At 40.6% G+C, this 26610-nt stretch overlaps 1 protein-coding gene across 1 annotated transcript; it reads left to right on the top strand.

The window, feature by feature from the left end:
* ttc14 (tetratricopeptide repeat domain 14) lies at positions 1 to 23317 on the top strand. Its single transcript, XM_073475945.1, has 12 exons — positions 1 to 654; positions 881 to 1011; positions 5233 to 5432; positions 12746 to 12830; positions 13645 to 13774; positions 14112 to 14267; positions 14768 to 14839; positions 14997 to 15116; positions 16757 to 16879; positions 18608 to 18725; positions 21389 to 21492; positions 21625 to 23317. The coding sequence occupies exons 1-12, from the start codon at positions 521 to 523 to the stop codon at positions 22646 to 22648; spliced, it is 2397 nt and encodes a 798-aa protein (XP_073332046.1). The 5' UTR covers positions 1 to 520; the 3' UTR covers positions 22649 to 23317.
* The last annotated feature ends 3293 nt before the right edge of the window (positions 23318 to 26610 follow it).

Below are 26610 nucleotides of genomic sequence, written 5' to 3'. Positions count from 1 at the left end.
CACTCCTCCATGTGTATTGGTCATGCACGGTGTGAGGCAGCTAACTAGATGAGTTTTCTAAATTAGCTGAACTTTGTGCAAATAAAATAGCAGTTGTGTTTTGTGTCGTAGGACATGAAGGAACTTCGGATACGTAAAACTATCGGAATGTTGTGAGTTTTTACAAAAATCAGATGATTCGTAATTTCAACGTGCCAGTGTGTTAGCATGACTGACCAGCGTTTGTTTTGCTAGCTAGCTAAACGACGCAGAGCACCGTGGATGTTGAAGTTATGTCCATTAAACTGTAGCTCCCCGTCCTTTCCCTCAATATTTAAACACTTCGCGAGTTGGCACGTTAATCTGATAGATTGGTTTGTCCTGTAATTTAAAATAAAAAAAGTCTCTACCGCAAGACAAATAGCACATTTGCTAAATTTTGCTAACGGCTAAGTTTTATTAACCATTAGCCAACCGGCAGTCAACGGTTACGGCATTTTTGAGTCGTACAACAATGTGAAGGCAGTCCTGTAAAAGCAGAATGGACAGAGAATTGTTGAGGCAGTGTTTGGCATACCATGGAGAGCCACTGTTCAACAAACTCAAATGTGAACAAACAGAAAACCCTGACTTCCAAGCTGTGGTGTCTGACCTGTGCAAGGCCACTTATGAAAGGTATGTTGGCAAGTTTTCACTTCTAGCTCCACATGCAGCTTTCACAGAAGTCCTGTATGCCACCCTTTGTCACGAGTGTGTCGATGATAATAATTTGCCTTGACTCTTTATTTTGTGTATCTTCCTATGCAGCTGTCTCACTCTGTGCATTACGCCACAATTAGTGTGACACAAGACTGTTCACTTAACAAGTCTCTGTGGAACATGTGTTGTTTTTTTTGTGCAGAAGGGGTGAGGGGAAGGACAATCCCCTTGTGGAGCAATTCATTGCGAGGAAGGCTGACATCTTGTTCTGTCCAGCATGGAAGACTGCCACTCATCAGGAAGGGGAGCATGAGGAGGAGGAGGAGGCTGCAGGTGGGTGTTTTCACTACATGTTTCAGGCTCTGTCCATGTTAAGCTGTTAAATGTGTTTTTATAAAGATCTAAGCAAAACAGTTAAATCCCTTTGTCTTTGTACTGGCAGCTGGTCTAACTAGTTTAAGCCGCTACACAGTCAGGCACAGGATATTAAGAGTAGGTCATCTGCATTTTGGCATTACTGAGAGCCCATCAACAGTCATGTTGGATGTCAGATGGGTGTAAAATGGACGACTGAAAAACACAAGGGTTTTTTTTTTCTAGGCTCAAAATGAGATGGAGGTGGTACCATCCTGATTATGTGCACACATGTTCATGTGTAACATGCTTTTCACTGGCTCAGGCTAACACTTTTTACAAGGGGTGCATTTTAGGAGTTTTAATAATTCTGCTGAACAGCAAAGTACAAAAATACAGCATAGTTTTTCTATGTTTTTGAGAAAATCTGTGAAGATGAATATAAGCTATATTATAGAGTGACCTGCTGGTAAAATTGTCCTAGTGAATTGAAGTTCACCCTGACAAGCATAAATACAGTGTTTACTGGTATAACCAAGACTCTAATTGTGAAGGGTAAAAACAGAAGGAGTAAGTTTCTAATGTGCTGCAGCTTACAAGTAGGGTTGGACGGATGGACGACAGATGCAACCAGCCATCGCCGATGGACGACAGTCATCGACCATTGAGCACTCTACATCGTAACATCGTGATTTAACCTGATTTAAGCTGCCCATGAGAGGAAACTGTCCCTGGTTAGTTTTCCATCAAGTTAGTGGGTCTTCTTCTCTATCAATAGCCATTTCCTGTAGGTACATTGTCATCCCAGCTTCAGCTTTTTGATCAGCAGTGAGCGTGGCTGCTCTTTTCCGAAGAAGGCTGCCCAATGAACCTTTGTTCTTAGGCGCGGGGCCAGCACCGGATTCCTCCTCCTCTTCCGTCACTTGTACAGAACCAGGTGTCGGACTTGCGGGTGTTGCTACTGCTGCCGCCATCGCTGCTACCAGTTCTGTTTTTGTGGCACTTAGCTCGGGTGGCTTCATGTGGTCCTCTCGGTATGTTGGGTCAAGCAGTGCTTTGCGCATCATCCTCTGGTCGGCATCATTGCCATATCTGCCTTCAGGTCGGCTGTGAGTTTGGCATCCTCCTCCGATTACTCCAGCACATTTTCCAGGTGGGCTAACATGGGCAGACGTAAGGAAAGAATAACAGTTTTGTCTGAAGAGCATATCTGTGAACTCCGCTACTGGCTTCAACCCTCTGTTAACCGCTTCCAGAACACTTAGGTCCTGCCATGTAAGCTGCGGGAGCGGGCAGTGGCTTTTGTCCTGAGCAAATACCTGTTTGATGGCTTTCACCTGCTCCAGGATTCCCTCAGCCCCATCGTGTTGCACAGTCCTTTCCTGTCAGGGAAAACATATTCAGCCCAACTAAATCAACCTTAACATATAAGCTTAGTTATGCAAGTAATTTGTGTGTGTTTGTGTGTCTGCTTGCACGCTTGCACTGGTGTAATAGGCTATTGTGTCATTTCAATAGCTTCAGTATGCACATTTACTATGGTTTAACATTTTGGAAATTTATCGCCTATTATTGCAATAAGCTAGGTATCAGCCAGCACACACTTTTTTAATTGCCGTGATCAAGGAATGCTGAAGGAATTTCAGTTCATCGTGTGTTTTGTGCAGCTCACATCATCTTAACCTGTGGGGAAAAAGCAGTGTTGACTTCCCAGGAGGTTTTTATTTCTTTTACTTTCCAGTCATGTATGGTCCCCAACAGTGCCTCTTCTAGGTTGTCAGCTGTATGGTTTTCTGGCATGAAGCTTGTTTGTAAGCATTTCGATTCAAGTGTCCACTGTTTGCTGACATAATGTGCTTTCAGTGATATGTAAGTCATCATGTTACAGCTGTACTACATGTCAGTTGTCATGGCCAAATGTTCCACATCATCCAGCACTGCAGAAAATGTTAGTTCTGATGTCGTTGTACAACTTTGGGAGAAGAATTTACGACCTGGCAGGTCATACTGCTTGTCAAATGTCTGCAGCATGGCCTTAAATGCACTCTTCTCTACCTTTATTAAAAGAAACCATTTCTTTTGCTAGGTAGCGAGTTACAGCATCTGTACACTGCTTCCATCTTTCACTGTCACACTTGTACTTTTTGAGAAAGCCCCAGATATGGTTGGCTGTTGTTAGCTAGTTGTTTTGCTAGGGCCAGTTGCATGTGATGGCAATATTGCATAAGTGACTGGATGGTGTACACGCAAATGGTTGTGAAGATTCGTGGTCTGTCCATCTTTTGCGGCAACTGCATTAGTACAAATCCTGCACACCACGTCAGCAGTGTCTCTTGGTTCTCCTCTGTCATTAGGCCAAAACCCAAAGTACTGCCAAATGGGGGAAGTGGTACCTTTTTTACTGACATAGTTTGTTGCTGCCATAATGCAAGGTGATTTGCCACTGACACTGATGATCATCGTCTGTCACCGCACACGTCTGCTGGGCTGACTGTTCATTTTCTTTTTTATTGTTATTATTTTTATGTATTCACTGGTTAGGCCTGTCACAATAATCAATAAATCAATTAATCGTACGATAAATTAAAATGAGCTCGATAATTTTGCCGGCCTCGATAATTTCCATTTGCATGCTTGTTTGTTTTCCTCATGTCAGTCACCATCCCCATTCACACTGCCGTTTGCATGCGGGGTTCCTGCGGCAATTCTCCGCATCCGCCTTTGTGTGAAAGTTTCAGATGTGGCGAGGGGTGAAATTTCGCTGCGCCTCCGGAGGTATCAGAGGCGCAGTATTGGCGAACTGAGCTGGCGGCGCAGAGCGAGGGTGTGTCGATCTGATGGTGTTGGTGTCTGATAACTCTACAGATCCTTCACTCAACAAAATAAAGATAAATGTCCCACAAAGCAACGTTACAGGACCAAACAACAGTAACGTAGTAACTGGTCGTGTCTTTGACAACTTATATGAGGAAAAAAATACCGCAGTTATTCGTGGATAAGTGTCTGTCAGCCTGCCGGTCTGACCGACTCTTCGTCACATTTCTGGCCGAAAAACAGCGTCTGTCCCCGGCAAAAAACTTTAACTCACCAAGTGTTTGTCGCGGTGAAAAAAATCACTGCGCTGGTCAGTTACTGTTGTCATGGTGACGGTCAGCCCTCCCGACAAGACTCAGTGAACTTAGTGAACCCCGCGAGTGAAATAGTCAGACAGCGTCCAGTTTACTGATGGCGATTATGTAATTATGTAAATTATAGAAAAACGTAACTTTGTCACTTTCCAGGATGTTTGGTGGGTCAGGATCTCAATCACAACACATTATAACAGCATCCATATGATTATAAACAGACAGCTGGTACATGTTTAGATTAACAGGAGGACACCGGGGAAACACCTTGAAAAAAACATACGTCATCATCATCACGTGTACCGTCACGCCTCCACATCACTACAGACAATGGTGCTAACATTGTTGCTGCAGTAAGGAACCGTGGCTGGCCATGGCTCAATTGCTTTGGCCACAACCTCCATCTTTATTTATTTTGGATATTTAAAATGTCTTCTTCACATTCCAATATTAAATATTCTTTAGAATTAAAGGTTTATTGATCTTTGAAAGGGTGTACTTGCGTTATTTTGCCATTATCATTATATTAGTTGAAAAATGGTCTCAAAGCGACAATATTATCGTTTATCGCAATAATTTCTAGGACAATTTATCGTCCAGCAAAATTTGTTATCGTGACAGGCCTATCACTGGTATATTCTGCAGTTACATCAATATGACTTGTATTTTTAAAATATTTTTTATATAATATATAATCATTTTATGATATAATAATCCAATGATTATTATATTTATATTCGGCATTGCGTTAATCCTGCTTTCACAGTGGACTCTACAGATTAAGGTATAGCCCCACGCCATGAGCACTACATCAGCATAGTGCTGCAACTGCAGTTACAAATGACAGAAAACCACAAAGTGCAACACTAAAAATTGTTTTCTGCGAGGACACCTTTTAGTTTTGTCAAGAGCTGGAGGTGGCAGGAAAAAGCCTGCAAACAGGAAAAAAATGCCTTTTTAAATTTAAGCATCTAAATGTGAATATACTCTCAGGATAAGCAGGGCCTATTTATTTTAAGAAATGCATCTTTCTATGCGACATTTGTGATGCAGCTTTCTGCTTTTTCTTTCCCAGAGCCCTATGCCATCATGCCACCGTTGGAGTTATTCATGGAGGTGTCTTACGATGAAAGAAGGACCATGCTGTACAGGGACTTGGAAAGAGGAGACATTGTGGTGGGGAGGATCAACAACATTAGAGAATATGGCTTCTTTCTCACGCTGCTTAGCACGGCAGGAGGACTGAAGAGAGACATAGAAGACCTAGAGTTGTCGGTAGGTCCGCAAGCTAAATCAGTTGTGTACACTTGAGCCATGTCATAAACATTTTAACAGATCAAGATCAATTGTAGATACAAATGACTTGAAGGATTATCAGTTGGTCAGCAACACAGGAAGTACCAGCTCTATGGTTCTGTGGAATTCCTGAGTAAATAATGTCTTTTTTCGTGCACAAATTTTGATCTTAAGTAAGCAAAGTCACATGCTTGACCGGTCAGCAATTTGTGCGTCCCAGCTATAAATACTATGCTGTCACCATTTAACCTTTGGGAATCTTCTGCCCTAAAGTTTCAGAGGGACAAGTGGCACAGGCAACCTTCCAGGAATTCACAGAACTATAGTCACCTTTGTAACTTCCACTGTGTTTGTTTCCCATCTGACCACACACCTGGTAGAATGACAGAGAACATCTGGAGGCATACCTAAATTGGGCCAATCCCACCATCCATCTTCATATTTTCAAAGATGCATGACAACTAAGAAATTCTGGCTCACACTCTGGATTAATGGGAAAGACATTCCAGTTCCCCCACAAAACAGTTTGACTAACATTTAAGGCAAATTCTACTGTATGTTCTCAATTTGTTTCCCTTTTTACAAACTAGGGAGTTTTGAGTCAGATGCTCAGAGTTCATGTGCTTAACACTTTTCTAAATAAGAATCTTAACCCTGTTATGTGATCATGACAGACTACTTCCCCCAGACAGCTTATTCGTAGTTGAGTCGTAGGTTTTTGTCACCTTTCCAGTGTTCATAACAACACTCTCAAATCTTTTCTGTGATACACTTGGACCTTGGCCTGCTCTATAAAGACCATGTTGGTTAATCATTGACTACCTGCTGTTGGTTTATGTTAACGTCATCAGCTGCCTCACAGTAACAGGAACCTGTGTGATGGATAAGGGTGTGTGTTTGTGTATATGAGTTAGTTTAATTGTTTAACACACCTTGCCCTAAATTATCAGGTGTGTTCCATACAAGTTGGGATTTTAAAACCCCTGAAAACTTGGCTACATTTTATCTGCCTCATCAGTTATATGAGAGTGATTTGAGATTCTGATTCTAAGATGACTAAATCTTGAAGGGCATGTGGAAGTAAATTACTTCACTTTTTTCCAGTGGCGCCCCTCCCACTTCAACCACATGAAAAGAGCATAGACACAAAAGGAAATATAGCAATACCTCATGTGAAATAACTAAAACTGTTCTAACTCCTCGTCCTTGGCAGGAAATACTATGTTCATGTGGGATTCAGTTGCTCGAAAAGCTGTCTGAAAACACACATTTTCAGGTCCTTTCAGACAGTCATAAATGGCATGAAATAATTAACAGACACAGCTCTCTGAGACTTGGATAAAGAGTCATCTTGAGACATCAAAAAATATGAATTCACTGTTTCATGTAATCCTATAACACCAACATCCCCTCGCCTCCTGTTCTTTGGGGCTAATGTTTAAAAAGCTTGAATGAGTCAGTTTGAAGTCATCAAAGTGCTTTGATTCAGTGAGGAAAAGTCATACAAGAGTCATGCTTTTGACTCTTTCATGGCTGAGTGGGAGTCCAAAATCCTGAATTTTTTAATCATAAATTCTGTTTCATCTGCAGTTCCAAAGAAGTAATTAAAAAAAGGGGGAACTTTCACTTGTGTTCATACAGTGTTTCTGCGGGTCCTTAAAACGTTTAAATACTATTTCGACAGGTCTTAAAAATTTATAAGATCATGAAATTAATATTATTTTCATTAAGTTGCATTTACTTCAGTCTTGCTTTAAGATGTGTGGTTTTTTTTTTGGGTGGGGGGGTGGAATTGTATAGATCAGGCTGGAACAAAACTAAAAAACAAAACAAACATGGAACAGATACATATTTAAGGATCAGAGCACACACAGCTAGCAGTGATGAAAGTAGCTAAGTACATTTACTCAAGTACTGTATTTAAGTAAAATTTTGAGGTTTGTGTACTTTACTTGAGTATTCCCTTTTTATGCTACTTTATACTTCCACTCCACAACATTTCGAGGCTTGTACTTTTTTACACAAATAAATTTAGTACAGATAAGACAAAAAAAAAGGATAAAGTATCAAATGTATCAAAGAAGAAATATCAAATGTAAGTATATATACAAATATAAATAAATATCAAAGGAGAATAGAAGAAAATAAATAAATAGAAATAATAAAAAAAAAAAAAAAAAAAAAAGGGGGGGGGGTACTCTCTCTTTCCGACAGTTAAGAAGCGTCCTCGGCATCATCAGGAGTAACATTAAGACTGTTACTAATATAATCCAGCAGTGGGCCCCAAGTTTTATGGAATGCTGTCAGAGATCCCTTCTGTGAAAACCTTAACTTCTCTAACTTTAGACATTGTAAAATCTCCCGTATCCAACTGTTATGGGTCGGTGGGGAAACATGCTTCCATTTAAGTAGAATGGCACGCCTGGCTATCAAGGTGGTAAAGGCCATGACACGCTGTGTAGAAACAGGGAGATTTTTAGGCAGAGGAAGACCAAAAAGAGCAGTCAGGGGATTTGGTTCTAAATTTGTGTTGAGAGCCTGTTTGAGAGTTTGGAATATATTGGACCAAAAGTTGGTCAACCTCGGGCACGACCAGAACATGTGCACATGGTCGGCTGGGGACTGTTTACAGCGGTTACAGGCATCACTGTGACTTGGATATATCTTTGCCAATTTAGCGTTAGTGAAATGGGCTCTGTGAAGCACCTTCCACTGTAATAGACCGTGCCTGGCGCAAATCGACGAAGAATGGATTAGTTTTAAAATATCTCTCCACTGGACATCAGTAATGTCTACCCCCAAATCCTTTTCCCATACGTTTTTAGGCGATATAGTGGGGGCTGGGCTCAGAAGTGCAATCTTATTATAAATGACAGATATCAGTCGCTTTTGTTGCAGGTCGAGAGACAGCAGTTGGTCTATTTCAGCTTCAGGGGGGCGGTTTGGGAAATGTGGGAACTGCTTTTGGATCAAGTGTCTCATTTGAAGATACCGAAAAAAATGGCTATTAGGCAGGTTGTATCTATCTGACATAGATGCAAAAGACGTGAAAACACCTTCTTCATACAGGTCTTTAAGTGTTCTGAGGCCCTTATCCGACCATATGCGGAATGTAGGGTCAGAGCGGGAAGGGAGAAATGCATAATTATTCAAAACCGGGGAAAGAATCGAAGCCCTATGGAAACCGTGCTGCTTTCTGAACTGGATCCAAATTTTAATTGTATTGGTGACGACCGGATTAGGTGAGACATTATGGGCACTTATGGGGAGCTGTGAACATATCATAGAATGTAGAGAGCAAGAGGAAGATGAGATCTCAGTGTGAGCCCAGGGTGGACAGGTGTCTGCACCTTCACCATGGAGCCAATATATAAGTTTATTAATGTTGCAGGCCCAAAAATAGTGGCGAAAATTTGGCAATGCTAGCCCACCTTCAGGTTTGGGAAGTTGAAGAATGTTTTTCTTAATACGGGCTGGTTTATTATGCCAAATAAAAGTATTAAATTGTTGGTCGAGATTAACAAAAAAGGATTTATTAAGACAAATTGGAATGTGTTGAAAAAGATACAAAAATTTCGGAAGAACTACCATCTTAATGAGATTAACTCGGCCTGCAAGAGACAGGGGGAGGGCAGCCCATCTGGACAAGTCCGACTTGCATTTATCTAATAAGGGCTGAAAATTCTTCTGAAAGAGTTCCCTGAAGGAGCTGGTAATAACCACCCCCAAATACTTGAATCCCTCTTCAGCTATTTTGAAAGGAAACACGGATTGTGGGAGAGATCTCGCCAAATTATTAACAAAAAATAGCTCGCTTTTCTGAATGTTTAATTTATACCCTGATAGGTGCCCAAACTGATCCAGAGTTGACAAAATTGGGGGGAGGGAGGATGTGGGGTTTGAAATAAATAAGAGAAGGTCATCAGCATATAAAGAGAGTTTGTGAACTAGACCGAAACGAGAAATGCCTTCAAACTCATTCTGGTTTCTAAGCCAGATGGCTAGTGGCTCGATGGCTATATTGAACAACAAAGGTGAAAGCGGACATCCCTGCCGGGTCCCACGTTTGAGAGGGAAGTATGCTGAATGGACGCCGTTAGTATTTACAGAAGCCGAGGGGATGGCATACAGAAGTTTAACCCAAGAAATAAAATTAGAATCAAAGCCAAATTTCTCTAAAATAAAAAATAGAAATCCCCACTCCACCCGGTCAAAAGCTTTCTCTGCATCAAGCGCCACTACAATTTCAGGAGTGTTTGACGCGGGTGAGTATATAATGTTCAATAGCCTTCTGGTGTTAAAGAATGGATGTCTCCCCAATGTGAAGCCTGTCTGGTCTAAGGAGATTATTGATGACATCACACTTTGGAGGCGGAGGGCGAGAACCTTAGCTAGAATCTTATAATCTATGTTTAAAAGTGAGACAGGTCTATAGCTACCACAGGAGGTAGGATCTCTATCTTTCTTCAGAAGCAGTGAAATAGATGCCTCATACAGGGTCGTTGGCAGTCTGCCTTCAGTAAAGGAATCATTGAACATTCTCACCAGGATGGGGGCTAGTAACATCGAGTACGCCTTAAAGAACTCGACTGTAAAACCGTCGGGACCGGGAGATTTCCTGTTTTGCATAGAATTGATTGCTTCGTGCACCTCCAACAAAGAGATGGGTCTGCCCAATTCTCTGGCGATATTTACTTCAATTTGAGGATATGTTAACCGGTCTAAAGGGTTGGGGGTCGCTGCAGTAATTGGGTTGCATTCAGAAGTGTACAGTGTGGTATAGAAATCAGAAAAACACTTATTGATAACTGTTGGATCAGAAGCGAGGCTACCATCAGGTTGCTTAATTTGAGAAATCAATCTAGAAGCGCTAGCTGCGCGGGCCTGCTGTGCCAATAATCTTCCAGCCTTATCTCCCTGCTCAAAAAAGTTTTGTTTCGATTGTCGCAGCTGTCTCTCCACTACGCGTGTCATTAACAGGTCATGTTCCGAATGTAGCAGTAACCGTTTCTTATAGAGGGTGGGGGATGGGGAGGTGGAGTAGGTTCCATCAAGCTGTAAAAGTTCCTCTGCAATTTCCACCAGCCTAGCCTGCTCAGCCCTTCTCATTTGGGAAATATAAGATATCACCTGTCCACGAATAGTAGCTTTAAGCGCTTCCCACAGAATGTTACTGCTGACATCAGGGGTGTCATTAAACTCTATGTAAGAACGAATTTGAGTCGCAACAAAATCTTTGAATGTATTATCTGACAACAAGTGCGAGCTGAACCTCCATCGTGAGCGTGGAGTTGTATCTCGTGGAAAACTAATGTCAACTGTGGTGGGAGCATGGTCAGAGATGGTTATTGGGTGATACTCACATGCATTCACGGCGTCTAGGAGATTATTATCAAGCAGGAAGAAATCTATTCGGGAGAACGTGTGGTGTACATGGGAAAAAAAAGAAAAAGCTCTACCATGGGGGTTTTTAAACCTCCAAGGATCAGAGATTCCCAACTGCGATACATACGTTTTTACTACATTCGCTGATTTGGATAGTGTGGTTTGTGTAGGGGAAGATCTGTCGAGAGTCACATCCTGCACCAGATTAAAGTCCCCACCCATAATAATGCGGTGACTATCAGCGTTTGGAATTTTTGCAAAGAGCCTCGTAAAAAATTGGTCATCGTCCCAGGTTGGCTTGTACTTTTTTATCCTCTACAGTAGGGATGTAACGGTATGAAAATTTCACACCACGGTAATAGTGACCAAAATTATCACGGTTATCGGTATACCGCGGTATTTTTAAAATGTCTTCAAAATGTTGAAAAAACACTGATACACTGATAAATTGAAATAATTTCACCAAGATTTATATTTGAATAGATTTATTATATATTAAAAGGGTTAGGGTATAAGCAGCCTGTTTTTGAAACGCGTCCTGTAATGTCTGCGTTACAGAGGTAGAATGAGATGTACGGGCAGTAGCACTCGATTGGCCAGCAGACCCTCTCTGTGAAAAAAATGAATAGAAAATGTCATTATTAATTATTACTGTCATTGTCACTTAATACTAAGGGTGCAACCAACAGATCACAAAACTCACAATCTAGATCATATCACTTTTGTGAGAAACAGGTTGGATAATCTTTTAGATCAAAACAAAAAGGATTATTGTTAAATTAATTATGAACGCTCTGTTTTGGCTCTTATCTCTATCTAGACACTTGTTATATTCACCATTTTATATTACTCTTTATATATAGTCTATTCTACAAATAATCCACAAGTATTATATATTTCTGATATTACTTATATATATTGGCTGTCTGTCTCTGTCCGCTTGCTCGTCTGTTGTCAATGGACTCGGTCAATCTGATTGGTCAAACGGCTGCTGAGCCACAGGTAGATGCTGCTCCGGTGAACGGAGCTGAGATGAAAGTCAATCATCTCAGTCAGTTTGCATTCACTAACTCAGTCCACCCAGTACGTGTTTGTCTCAAATCCTCCTCACTGCAGCTCTGCATCAATATCTGGGGAATTATTAGGTCGACTTTAAAAAGTGAAATCTACAATTAATAAGCGGTTCAGATAACGTGCCAAATCACGGATCAACTTCGTTCAGTTATACCACTATCTGGTCAGTTTACATTAGTGACAACAGCAAATTAGACAGAGAAAACTCGACATACACACATCATTCACCTGAGCTTAAGGTTAATTTACCTTGCATTCACTGAACAGTTGAGGGTGATGGTTGCGCAAATGAGTAAGTAAATTGGATGTGTTGCCAACCCTCGCAACAACTTTCTTCTTGCAGCTCCTGCAGATAGGGCTGCCATCCTCGACCAGCTGTCCCTGAGTATTCTTATAATAACCAAAATACGCCCAGACTTCAGATTTGGTTCTCTTTGAAGGCGGAAAAATGCCTTGAGGGCCGCTACTATCACGTCCTCCCTCCGCCATGTCTTCTTCACTACATAACAAGCGCACGTTGCACGCTGCGCCTGCGTAGGGAGACTTGGATAAAGTATCTCGCGAGTTTTCCACACCGTGGTTATCGACCGCGGCGGTTACCATGGTAATTAAAACTTAAACGGTAACCTTCACCGTCGGGAATGTTACCATGGTTTACCGTGACACCGGTAACCGTTACATCCCTATTACAAACTAATCCAAAACATGACATCTTCCTTTCTCTTTTCAAATCTTTTCTGATGCTACACTATGATTGTTTAATAAAGGCTTAAATATCCCCCCCAAAAATGTGAATACATCTTTATTATTTTCCTTTCCTTTTTTACCTTTAGGCTCTATGTCACATCAGAGAAATCCCCTCCACTGGCAACCATGATGATCCTCTGTCCTACTACCAGATTGGGGACTTCATCAGAGGTTAGTGTCTGAGCTGGCTTTGTCTGAAGCATCCAGCTGTGTGAAGACTTTCTTTGGCAGCTTCTTAGACTTTAGCCTTTCATCCACAACAAGTTGATTTTGACTTATAGAGCATAGACTGTATTTTGCATCATGCTGTTTTCAGTGGGAGCAGCAACAAAGTTCTTATCCAGTCAACCCCTCCAGTCTCCCAGAATCACGTATTGGGATTCTGGGCCTCAATTGATTGTGGAGATTATATTACATGATGAACTCAGTTAGCTAGAAATGTGAATGAAAGTGAATGCTATCTCTCTCATGTGGCCTGGTTTTCCACATGATTGCATGCTGTGCATGTTGTGATGGAGTATATTTGGGCTGCAAAAATAATAATGTCCCTTTTAATCTTCTAATTATTTTCTCAATTAACTGTTTGGCTCATAGAATATCAAAACTGTGAAAAATATACATCACATTTTAAGAGTTTAAGGTGATGTTATTAAATGTTTTCTTATGTCCAAACAACACTACAGTACCCAATGATATGAAACAGAAAAAAACAGACAATCTTCATGTATGAGAAGCAGGAACCAGACATTTTTGCTTAAAAATGAGTTCAATGAATAATAGTTTGTCAGAATAGTTTGTCAAATAATTTTCTTTCATTGAAGGGTACCAATCAGAATGACCACTAGAAAATCATTCATAAGTTAAACACACCTAAATGTCTGTAGAACATTTCTTCAAGGAGTTTTTGCTGTTTTTGTCACTCCTCTTGTTTCACAGAAAAATTTGTCGAATCTTCTCCTAAATTCCATGCTTTTTTTTTCTGTAGCTGCAGTGAAAGATATTGACCGCTACCAGGAGAAAATCACAGTTTCCCTCCACCAGGCCTCTCTTTCTCCCAGCTTGGAGCACATCAAACTGGGTGTCATTGCGCGGGAGGAGCTGCCAACGCACTACAGGTAACTACACGCCATGACACATGAAAAAACGATACAATATAACTTAAAACGCTTTGAAACTTGACTGTTGATGGTAGCAACCATTTCATGTCATGTTTTTCTTGAGATGATTCTAGCTGCTGTTCAATATTTAATACAGACAAGCTGCATTCTCAATTAATGCTCATTTAAACATTTTCTTTGCGAGCCTCTTAATCACTTTATGACCACCAGAGAAGATGAATACACCCTTCAAGCATGAAAAGCTCTAACTGGAATCATGTCTTGTTAAGTGTTTTTCTTGTAGATCAAGTTAGTGCTCAGTCCTAGCGTGAGACTCTGACTCCTCTCCTCTTAGTCGTAGTGTTCGTGCAGCTGCAGACTCCAATCAGACGTACGAGTGTATACTGATGAGTTGCCATGGTTACCACAACCCCTCTGTGGTCGACTACCTACTGGAGAAGGTGGGGGTAACTGACACCCACCCGCCATCAATGATGAGAGGACTACAAAGGTAAACATGTCAACACACCATAATTTGTTGGAGTTTGAGGATTGTATTTTCAGCAACAGGCTGCTCATTTTTATGATTTCAATCAGTCAACATTGACAATCCTAAGCAAAGTCGCAGTTATGTCATTAATAGTGATGGGTATCGTTACTTTTTTTTTTTTATCGATACTACTGCTCTTACTGATACTTCTTTAAGGTTCCTTTTCCATATTCTTACCGGTTCTTTTTCATTACGAAATCATTGCTTTTTAAAAAAAGAATAATTCAGAACAGGAATAGAATTATATAACTATATTATCTCTTGAGCAGCAACAGTAATATTTACATCACTATAAACTGAATAAAATCTCAGTGGAAACAGACCTGAACTGTCAATAAAATAATATTCTTGTCAAAATAGTGAGTGAAGTTTATAGAGAATGAAATGGAAGGCCTTCAATGCTGAGAGAAGTATGATTTGACGGTCACTAGAGTTCTTCCCTGTGCTTCTTTTCTCCTCAGCAAACTTTTCCAAGAGGAGGATTTTGCCTCTGTAATTAGGAAGAAGCAATCTGCATCATGGGCCTTGAAGTGGTAAAGCTAAACTTTTGACTTTGACCATAGGAAATGCGTAGATGGTGTAGTGCCTTCATTGTGTTTCATTAAATTGTCTCTCATAGTTACCACAGCACAAATTGAACAACTTAACCTTTTTATATATTTTTTTGCATATTATTTGTCTGTCTTTCAGTGTCCGTGCAGGTGTGGACCACTTCAAACATGGTCGTCATGTGGAAGCCATGAATGAATACAACAAAGCGTTGGATATCGACACTAGTAATGTAGAAGCGCTGGTGGCACGAGGAGCTTTGTGAGTTGATTCTTATACAAACTACCTGAGGATTAATGATTAGGGATGCATGATATATATCGAACAGATAAATTATCGGCCCCATAATGGAAAATTTACATTGGTTATCGGCAAATAAAGAAGTTTTAGCCGGTAAATGTAGCCGATAATCAAAGCCAAATTGCTTTCGTTGACTTAACAAGTGCAGCTTCTACACAAAGTAGGTGGTGGTTTGCACCTTTTTTAAAGTTGTTTTGTGAGCAGCCAATAAAAACAGAAGAAGAACAACAAACACTGTTGTCGCGCTCATAATGCCGAACTACTGCAGCTGTGTAGAGCCACCAATGTAGACGCGAGCCACACATGTCGTCACTGGTGTGGATGTTTTTTTTACAAGAAGAACACAACACGAGAGAAAAATAGGATGTCTTAGAGAACAAATATGCATCAATTAATTTGGAAGAAAGTATGAGGAACAATATTTAGGAACTTCACCCATTCCTGTCATAATTCTATGGTCCATGCTACAAAGACAAGCTGTCTTTGGCTTGGTGCATCTTCTGTGTAATTACTCAGACACATATCGTTATCAGGGTTTTCCCAACCACTGTAAGGTGTGGGTGCAGCACCAAGGCTGTTGTGGCCACTGCTTGAGCTGAATGAAGATCAATGTAGCGAGCAGGATATGAAATTAACTGTTTGTCCACTGGCCAAATTGTTGGTGAATGTTCACATTTAGCAGCCGCTCAGTAGATTGGCTGTTTTTTGTTTTTTGGCTGGTCAGTGAAGCAGTTGTACCATCATTTGCCCTATGACTGGTGCTAACATTGAGCCTTGGTGGATAGCATCAAAATTAACTATATTACTTCAAGGGTTGTAGTTGGTCCCCAGTGGAGCATGTTTTGTCTTTAAGCTTTTTGGGTAATATTTATTTATTGTCAGCTGTAGCTTTTCCAAGTCTTTGTACACAGATATGGTAATATATAGGGGACATTGCATATGTTTTTGTTGAAATTAGGGATTTAAATGATTATCGATTAATGGCTGTTAAGAATTTAACTGATTAAAAATGTATCAAACAGCCATCAGAGACAGGCGCAAATACATCAAAAAGTATCTTGTTACAAATTACAAATACTTGCTAATCAAATATATAAAAATAAAATCCAAAAATACTGGTATGAGCAATTGTATTTAATTAACACGAGTAAATTAAGGATTAACCGATAATTGATTAAGGCAGCCCACTATTGATTTAAGAAGTTGCTTAAAATTTGCATTCCTAGTTTAAATACATTACATTTTCTTCAAGGAGGTTCCCCAACACCCCCAGCTTAATACATGCTCCTAAGTTTTTCACAACACAGAGAAAACTCTGCCATCTGCGCATTTAAACCTGATAAAGAATACTGTTGTGATAATATAACCAGAAGGGAACTCCTCCATTCCTTCATAACAGAACATATAAATGATGCAGAAAAGTGCTTTTATATTTTTATATATATGTGTATATATATATATATATATATATATATATATATATATATATATATATATATATATATATATATATATATACACACACACACACACTATACTATATAGTCCTTCTGTGTGCATTAATCATTACTCTATGTTCCTCCTCCATTGTTTATTCACAGGTATGCTAACAAAGGCAGCATCATGAAGGCTATCGTAGACTTTGAATCGGCCCTCGAGAGCTGTCCAGATCACCGCAACGCTAAGAAGTACCTCTGCCAGACACTGGTGGAGAGAGGAAAACAGTAAGCAGCGCTACCTTGGCTTTATTATTGTCCAGAGGTGTATGATCTTTCAATTCAATAATGCTAATAAAAGGAAAATGATAAAAATCCAGCAGTTATAATGCACTAATGTAGCAATGTCTTTGCAGGGTATCTGTCAAGTTTGCATGCTTGTTTAGAAAGACTTAAGTGAGAAGTGAGTAGTGTATTGCAAAAACACTGGAAATGTAATAATTTATCTTTAAACAGATGACAGCAAGTTGCTTTATTTCTAAATACTTACAATGTTCATATTTTAGCTATCATGACACTGGCAATACGTTTTTTTATGTCCCTGCAGCAGGTAATGTTTCTTGAGTCTTTGACAGAATTGTTCTGTGGTCACACCATTGACATATATAAAGACACGTCTACTCTTCTTCCCACTGTACAAAAACGAAATTTAAATATTCTGGATAAGAGCGCTACCATTTTGTGCCGATGATGTCATTTGGAGCCAGGATCTGCGCTGTAGTAATTGGGTGTCAGAGCCACAGTATGGATGTCCTACGACCTAAAATGGCAAAAATTTGATTTGTATAACAAGATTTTAGTTTTGCAGCCAGCCAACGGGGTGATTTTGATGTTTTGGTTTCGGGTTTGGGAGCTGTCATGTTGTCCATCTTTATATACAGTCAGTGGGTTCACCTCATAGATCACCTTGCTTTGTGGCACGGCTGGAAGCATTATTCCGCAAATTCTGGAAAATAAGTCAAGCAGCCAGGCAGTCAATCATCTAGACTTAAAGGAATAGTTCACTTTAGAACGAAATTCAGTCATTATCGACTCACCCTCATGCTGATGAGAAGTCCGGTGTAGTTTTTTATTCCTTAAAGTGCAGCTCGAGACCCGCGGGGGTACCGTCCTGCAGCAAAAATCCATATAACGAGCGTCAATTGTGCCCGAGACGAAAAGGTCCATAAAACTACACAAAAACTTTGTCCGCTGCAATTCAAGTGTCCTGAAGTGGCGACATCCAGTTTACTCGAAACAACGTCATTTAGTACATTTTTACAGCCTAAACAGTCACTATACTATATTTGCCTGGGGGCTTGTCCCGCATGCATGCGATAGATACACACCGGTATTTACATCCTGCCTTGAGCGACCGAGCGACACACAAACACAAGAGGGATCTGCCTGCACTGGTGATTTGAAACTTTGAAAGTCACAGCTGGATTGTTTCGAGTAAACTCTGGATGTCACCATTTCAGGACACTTGGATTGCAGCAGACGAGCAGTATGGAGGAATATTACAAAGTTTTTGTGTAGTTCCTTTAAGGTTAAATGACTTTCTTGACTTAAGCTATGAGGCAGTGCTAACTCCAACAACTAAATGCTTCTTTTACGTCAAGCTCAAGTGCACAGTTTTGTTTGCAGCCTGAAACAACGACCTGTGCCTGAAGCCTTTGTGTCTATAAATGGGCATCTATCCAAAGGTGGTAATTATTATGCTGCTCAGCCTATGTGGGCAGAAGAGGCATCACAAGCAGTTAACACCTCTGCTGCTGAAAATGATTTTTAAAACATGAGTCAGTACCTTGACTTTGTAACTTCTCATAATAATATGTAGTTAAACCAAAACAGGTTTGCACATTCCTAACCTCAGTCAGCAGTGATACTTCACAAGACAATGACAGAAATGCTGTTTTGGAACAGAACATCAACAGGTATTGTTTGTTCTCGTAATTTGTTCATGTGTGCTTCTAGGCTTGAAGAACAGGAGAAACTAGTAACAGCAGAGGGATTGTACCGGAGAGCTCTGTCTCTCGATGATTTGAACCCTGAGGCACAGGAGGCCCTGCGCAAGATCACAGACACTATACAGGTGAGCGGGCCACAACACACACACACACACACACACACACACACACACACACACACACACACACACACACACACACACACACACACACACACACACACACACACCAGGGGATCTGGAAAGTTGGCAGGCAACAATAACAAGCATATCAAAGCTAAAGGTATGCTTTGCAGGATTTTTTTCTTAATAACAATGCATAGACTCATACAAAAAATAATCTCATTCAGTCATCACTTATGACCTGCTAGAAGTGTGTGGTGGTGTCTACAGAGATCATGCCTTCCGCCTGTATTTTCTTATTATTTTGGGTGTTTCTGGGCATCAGCGATTCTGCAGAAAGATAGTTGATTGTTGTGTCTCATTCCCGGGTCATCAAATACCGAGCCACAAATCCAAAGTGTCTGTGTTTGACTACCTTAAAATGAGACTCAACAATCAATTTTGAATGTTGTGTTCACCCTCTAACTGACAGATCCTGCATAGTATGCCCTTAAGCCTAAATTGGAATGCGTTGACAGAAAAACAAAACCGGTAAGACAAAGCGAATGAATAAATATCATTCAAGGGTTTTTCAGACTGCACTTAGCTGAGGGCCAAATGTGTCCTGAGAAATCTTTTTAGCCAGGCTGAGAAAGCGTGCACACTGGCACATTCCAAAGAGGGCTCACCCAGACTTTAGCCTAGCCCTAGAGCTTGCTGTTCCCTGCTCCAGTGCAGAGTTAGCCCTGAGTTTGTGGGTTTATTTCATGAAAATTGACCAAACGCAGGGCTAAAAGATGTCAGTGTGAAACAAGGCTAAAGTAAACAGACTAATCACACACATGTAACCCAGGACTAGTAGAAATAAAAGGTGACGTGCATAGGCCTGTGCATCAGATTCAGATATCGAGCAGCCACTTATTAAGACAACAGACTATGGTGGAGAGTGTGTCTGATTAATTTGTCATCAAGACAGCGGAGATCTCCCCTGGTGTCTGAAATGGGTGTAAAAATGTTTTGTTTTTTTCCATCTTTGTGACATAAACAAAAAGTGCCGATTATCAATATTTTTATATTAACAATGGATCACATGACTACTCATGTTAAAGGGGTCACTGATAGAGAATTATCCCGAGCTCTGCAGTTCCCCTCAGCTCTACGGAGCATTTGAGCATCTGCCAGCTCATTTTTCCAGTCCTCAGTCTCATTAGTGTTGGTTTCAGCTAAAGCCAGCAGCAGTATTCAGCCCAGCACCAAATGGCATAGTTCATGACTAGGTTGTGAACACAGTAAACAAGTGAGCAGCTAAAGAAGCAGATATTTCCCTTAGGAGTTCATGGAGACGAGGAACAAAGTTCTAAGGAGAGTGCATATTGGACTTGAAAGACAACTCCAAATGTATACTAATATTACTCTGTATCTACTGGGTGTGTAGATAGGCAGCTGTTTACTAGCAACACGTACTAACATGTCGGTTTGTGTTCACAGCTTGTTCCCGCTGCCCCTAATGGCCAAAAAAAATCAGTTGTAGCAGATTAAAATGTCAAATATAGAGAGGCGTACAATCAAACAAAGCAGACTCACTTACTTCAGTGTTTTATTTGTGGCATTAAAGTGAAGCAGCGCCTCTCACATGAAGGCCTGTGAAACCTGACCAAACATATATTATATAGACTCAGTGTTTGATTCAAGCAGGGAGGGTGTAACATCTGAAGCAGCTGTACTGGCTGCCAAGTATGTCAGAGGACAGTTAAGATCCGAGGACAGGTTTTATTTCATTTATGCATTTAAAACCAGTTCTCTGTTGGTTACTCGGCACTCTGATCATCAACCAGTTATTGGAAAAAATGTCTAGGAATTAAACAGGTAGAATTAAAACCTCTGTGTCTCTTAGCAAGCTTAATATTAGTTAAAGATTTATATGCTAAAGTCAGTGTTGTGTTTTTGGCGATTAATTTAATAGTTGACTAATTGATTAATCATTGCACCTCTAATCAACTACAGCTGCTCTACTTTGACAGGAAAGTTTCTGTGAACATCCTCTCACACTGTGAATAAAAATGTTTGCATTAACACGTTCATGTTCCTGACGCTGTGGTTTGTAATACTGATGAAGTGTTTTGGTGTATGTGTGTGTCTGTGACCCTGGGACTCCGCCCTTTGACCCTCCAACTGCCATGGTCTTGTCACCTGCCTTGCGGGGGCGGAAAAAAAAATTCGACTGACTGACGACGTCTCCTCCACTGGACACTGTTGTCCCACACCGTGTCCCCGGTCTGAATATGGTAACGTTGAAACCTTCTCTGTCTCAATGGGGAACAAATACTGTTTGTTTTCTCTACACATCTCTGCCTCCGTCCATCCCTCTGCTTCTATGCAAACTAACATGCTCTTGGATCACACCACTTCTTCTGTGGTAAATAAATGACTCTCCATTTGTTTCTTCTTCATCTGTGGTTTGTGATTTTGACGTTCTTCTGTCCATCTCAAAACGTTAACTTCCCTTTTCCTCCCCATACTTTTTAATCCAACACGAATGAATGAAAAATGAATGAATGGCCGATTACCATTTTTGGGGTCTCTGCTGCATGTCTTGGGGTCGTGGTGTGTATGTGTTTGAATATGTCGCTGTGCACTCTTGCCTGCCAATGTCATGTCTTGCCTTGCCTCGTCCGGCGTCTGTAAAGAAATCAATTCGCCTGCGAGAAGAAGCGCTGGCTAAGGAGGAGAAAGCTACGAGCAGCCAGACCAGCGCTGAGAAATTGCGTAAGATCTTAAAAGAGGAGAAGAGGTGAGTTGGCTCTGATCTTTTAAAGGTATGGCAGGTAAATACACTGCATATAGAGGCATGTAGGGCATCTCATAACTTCAAAGCATCTCCTGTTCGATGAGAAAAAAAATTCAGCGAATGTCTTTTCTACAGGATGAAGAAAAAACGGAAGAGATCATCCTCTTCTACTTCGTCATCCTCCACTTCCTCCAGGAGGAACTCCTCCTCTTCATTGTCTTCCTCCTCTCGCAGGAGGTCCAAAAAGAAGAAAAAGAAGAAGAGGAGGTCTGAGCGGGGAAGTAAGCGCCATCGCAGGATCTCCTCGAGGGAGAGTAGGAGGAGTGAGGAGGGTAAGAGTGAGAAAGACAGGAAGGAGGAAGAGGAGGACGAGCTGGAATGGTATCCGGCTCCTCCCAACACCTCCGCCACCTTTCTCAACCAGAAGGGAGGCCCAGGGTTTGGAGAGAGGGATGAGGAGGAGGCAGAGGAGAAGGATGCTGAAGAGAGGAGGATCAGTCAGCTGTATTCTTTGTCTGCAGCTTCAGATGATGACGAGTCCGACTCCTCACGCAAAGATAGGAAGAGGAGGGACAGGGAGGAGGGCAGGACAAGGAGAGGGAAAAACAGTCTGAACAGAAGCCCAGAAAGAGCAGAGAGGAGAAGCAGGAGTAAAGAAAAGAGGGATAAGAGCAGGGAGAGAGGGAAGGAAGATAACAGGAAAGACAGTAGAGACAGCGCTTCCAGGAGGAGAAGCAGCTTAGACGAGAACCGAAAGCGGAAAGTGTCCTGCTCGTCGGCTGAGTCTGAGTATTCACGGAAATCCAGTTTCAAATCTGAATATTTTGGGAACTCTGGTTCTGCGTCCAAACACTTGGAGAGTAGAATGAGACATGACTCCTCTAAGAGGAACTCGTTTGATGGTGGTAGGTATGAGAACAGAGGACGGGAGGTAGAAGAGGCACAGAGAGAGAAGGACAGAAAGGGGAAAGTAGAGGAAGAGAGCAGCAGGTCAGAGATAGGAAACAGTAGAAGGTCAGAGGTTGCTGGAAATCACAAACAGAGTGGTTTGACATCACTGTCAGGAGGAGGTCCTAAAAAAGACCTCCCTTCTAACCTGATGGATATTTTCAATCAGATCGCCCAGTTTGAGAAGGAGAAAAAAGTCAAGCCAAAATAATAACTTGAAACCAAAAGTCCAGAATGAGCCAGATACTCGTGAAACAAGACTTTGAAACAGATGTTTGTACCATGTTGTCATTTATTCTGGACTGGACATCAAGATAATCCTGCTGAAACAATGGCCAAGTGTTGTTGATTGACTGTCCCCAGTTGTTGTGAGTTGCCGTCAGTGTTCGAGAAAACCCTCGAGTTGTTTTACTTTGAAATGTCTTGTTCTTTCTGGTAGATTTAAGGCCTGTGAACAACTAGCTGGGTATTAAAATGTTCATGTAAATTGGTTGAAAGTATCATTTAAATGAAATCAACACTAGATAACATGTTATTATTGTAACTGGGACATGAGGACATTTTGTGTACATTTTGACAAGTTATTACGTTCATCAGAACTCAGTTTCCACAGGCTTTGCCATCTCTTGTTTTGTGTCCGTCTTAAGTCGAGACTGTTTTCTGCTAAAGAAGATAACTGCCTTATGTTGACTACCTTGTGCCATTTTGTGCATTCCTTCTGTGGCTTCTTAAATCTTTTTCCGCAACAACCCGACTGTTAGTACTGCAGTGCTTTTTCAAGCTTTACACAACACAGATGTTAGTCGGATTCCAACACGTTTTCTCCTGTTGTAAAACAAACTCTGTTGAGTAAATAAAGCATTTTTAAATGTCAAAAGTGCATGTTGTATCAAGTCCTCTTGATTAAGTGGAGTTAAATTTTTTGTTAGACGCAGCACGACTGTCTGAAGGCAAAGGTGTTCTTTTGTTAACGTCTACCTAATGATAAACGAGTATAAATATTTCTCTAATTAAATTAAGGCGGAATGAAGGCTTCAGGAATGAAGCATCCTTGTCCTTAATTCCGTCAAGGCAGCAATATGAACATTTCATTGCCTCTTTCAGGAAAGACAATGTGGCTCATAAAGCACGAACCCATGAGAAAAAGATATTTTATCAAAAAAGAATTCAATTATTGACTTGGATCGTACTTCTTAGTCAACACTGCATTATTTAGAACTGATTTAAAATTCAAGAAATGATTCATAACTTTAAGAAATTACTCTGTTATACCATCTGAATATCTTGTTTACATACCGTTTACTCAGGTATTCTACTTGTCAACATTTAATTAAAATATTTAGGCTCATTTATGCTTCTAATAAGTGTTTTATAGTTTTTCTAAACAACTCATGCCAAACATTGACTGAATGTTACCCTCTATGTTACCGTCACAAGCAGTGTTGTAGTCTTGACCACCTAAACTGAGACCCAAGTCATGATTAAGACCAGTGTGAGTCCCACACTGCATGCCACACAATGTGGAACCTGCAAACCATGGGCACTCCTAAAATTGATCCGAAAAGATCCACAATCGCTTGAAAACCCCCACAGAAGAGAAATGAATATCTATATTCACCTCTCTTCTTGCCATAGATTTTAGAGCCAGTCAATATTACCTGATCACAGATGTATCAGTGTGTGTTTTCTCATATCGGCCAGTATAAGACCTTTTGTTTTTACAAAACATGATGCAGAAAATGATGCTTGGGGTGATTCATAATTTTAAAATTTCAAGTGAAGTTTTCTGTTTCAGTGCACTGATGTCATTTTAGACGAGACTTGGACTTGATTTTTTATCCCAAGGGGAAATTCCTTTTCACAACAGCGTACCCATCAGACAGACAGTACATACAGCAGACAGTTTACAAAAACAGTACATACAACAACAACACAATACCAAACTGCAATTACAAACCACACGCGGGTCTGTTCAGCTAGGCCCATTTTTTAGGGCAGTTATGGCTGAGGGGATCAGACTCTTCCCAAAAACGAGCCCTTCTGCACCTCAGTGCCCTGTACCTCTGCCTTGAAGGCAGTGGGGTGAGGTGGATGCGTGATGTCCTGTTAGATTGAGGTTGCAATGTGTGTAATAGCCGTGTTGTTCAGCTCTTTAGGGCTGGGTGTGGGAAGACCAATTATCCCGGCAGCTGTGTTGTTTATGCATGCAAGTTTGGCCGGTTTTAACAGATAGCATGTTGAAGAAGCAGGTGGAACAGTACAGAAGGATGGGCTGGATGATGCTCTGGTGCAACAGCAGGAGGAGACAGTGGGGCCACAAATAGTCCTTCTAGTTTTTGGATGACTGATGGTCTTTGATGGCTCCTTTTTTGGATGTTGATGGTGTGCTGGTCAAAGCTGAGTTGATTTTCCCGAGGTGTTTGAAGCTCTCAACAGTTTCAATATATTTTATCGTTAAACTTTAAAATCTCTGTTACATGTCTTTGTCACAAGTGTTTGAATTGATAACCACGTTAGAGGGATTATTGTGAAGGACTGAGAGGGAACTGTATATTCACAAAAACAAAGACCAGAACAAATGTGAAACAAAGATATGGATCAGTATATGGAGTAAATTTGTGGAAAGATTTAGAAATGGAAATGAAAGAGTGTAATACACACAATAGATTAAAAAAAAAATTTAAACAAGATAATTAACAGAGGTATGAAAACCATAGTGTACATAAAATTTATATATTCTTAGTTGCTGTTACTTTTTTTATTGCTGTGTGTAATTTAAAAGCAGCTGATAAAATATAATTGATGTTAAAGGGGTAGGTGTAATATATATATATATATATTTAATTGTTTATTTGTTTTTGTTTGTTTTATTTTTTATTCGTTTGATTTGTTTTCTGAAGCTTGAAAAGCATGAAGTTAATGTTGTATTTATTGTCTATTTACCAGTGTGTTTGAGTTTTATAAGTTGGAAAATGACCAGAATAAACTAAAATAATACATGTCTATCGGCCGATATATCAATATTAGAATTCTGTACTCCCTATATGAGCATTGGCCCCCCCAAAAATCATGTAATCGTTGGGTCCTGATTTATGTGTACATGCGTAAGTGTACCTTTTAGATATGTCTTGATATAATAATCAAAATCATTGTAGAGGAGCTGAAATGAACTTAACCATTTTTACTCAGCACCCCATTCCATGTTTTACCATCCACCTAACAAAGTGCAATTTATTGTGTGAGCTAGGTTACTCTTGTCTAGAAACCATCATGAATTACAGAAGTTATCAAACAGTTATTAATTCCACTGATATCCCTGCAGGCAAGGTCTTGACTAGTCTTGAAATAAAATCCAGAGTCCTCTTTTTAAGAGACCGAGTAAAAACAAGTCCCTTCAAAATGTGGTCTTGAGACCAAGACCGATCTAGAGCACCACAACACTAATCTATAGTGCAGAGTACAGGAAGCTGCAGTCACATTGTTCTTAACGTGTGTTCTTAAAAGTGCATTTTGGCAGCTGTGCGATGCACTCCTGAGAGAATTTCACAAACTTTATTCATTTCCATCCAAATCACGACCAAAGCGGACCTAACATGCATGAAATTGTCATTGTACCGTGAAAAGAGTCAAAGTTTTAACTTGACGGTTGCGAAGAGCTTGCATATTCAAGGCCTCGGTCAGTGATGATGTAAATGCAACAGCGCTGAAAAACCTCCAGTCAAACTGGATGGTGGAAATATTGAGCTGTGGGGCTGTTTCATGTGACTCAGCTACACACCTGCCAGAGAGAAATACCACTGTACTCTGCAGAGGCATGCGATCCCTTCTGGCCCAGTAATATGTGTGGAAGAGGATTCATTTTCCAGCAGGATATTGATCCTGAACATGCATGGAAGCTACTGTGTACCAGGCCTGTTTGATGTCCAGGGAAGAGCCAGCACTGCTCCACAATCACTTAACTTTGCTGAAGAAAATTGGGGAAAGTCCAAAAGTTAAAAGAGGAAACGGTAACATCACAAGTCACTGATCTGGGATACTGTCAAAGGGTTGCTTCACCCAAATGACAAAATCTCCATATTTTCACATGTTTCTGTGGTGGTTTCCAGCCAGGCAGGTACTTCTGGTTTTATCCTTCTTTGTTGGAGATGCTTGTGATTTTTGTTTCCTTTCATA

Source organism: Pagrus major, chromosome 11, assembly GCF_040436345.1.
Source record: "Pagrus major chromosome 11, Pma_NU_1.0".
Lineage (NCBI taxonomy): Eukaryota > Metazoa > Chordata > Actinopteri > Spariformes > Sparidae > Pagrus > Pagrus major.
Note: the sequence above shows the minus strand (reverse complement) of the source record. Positions and strands in the feature narration are given on the sequence as shown.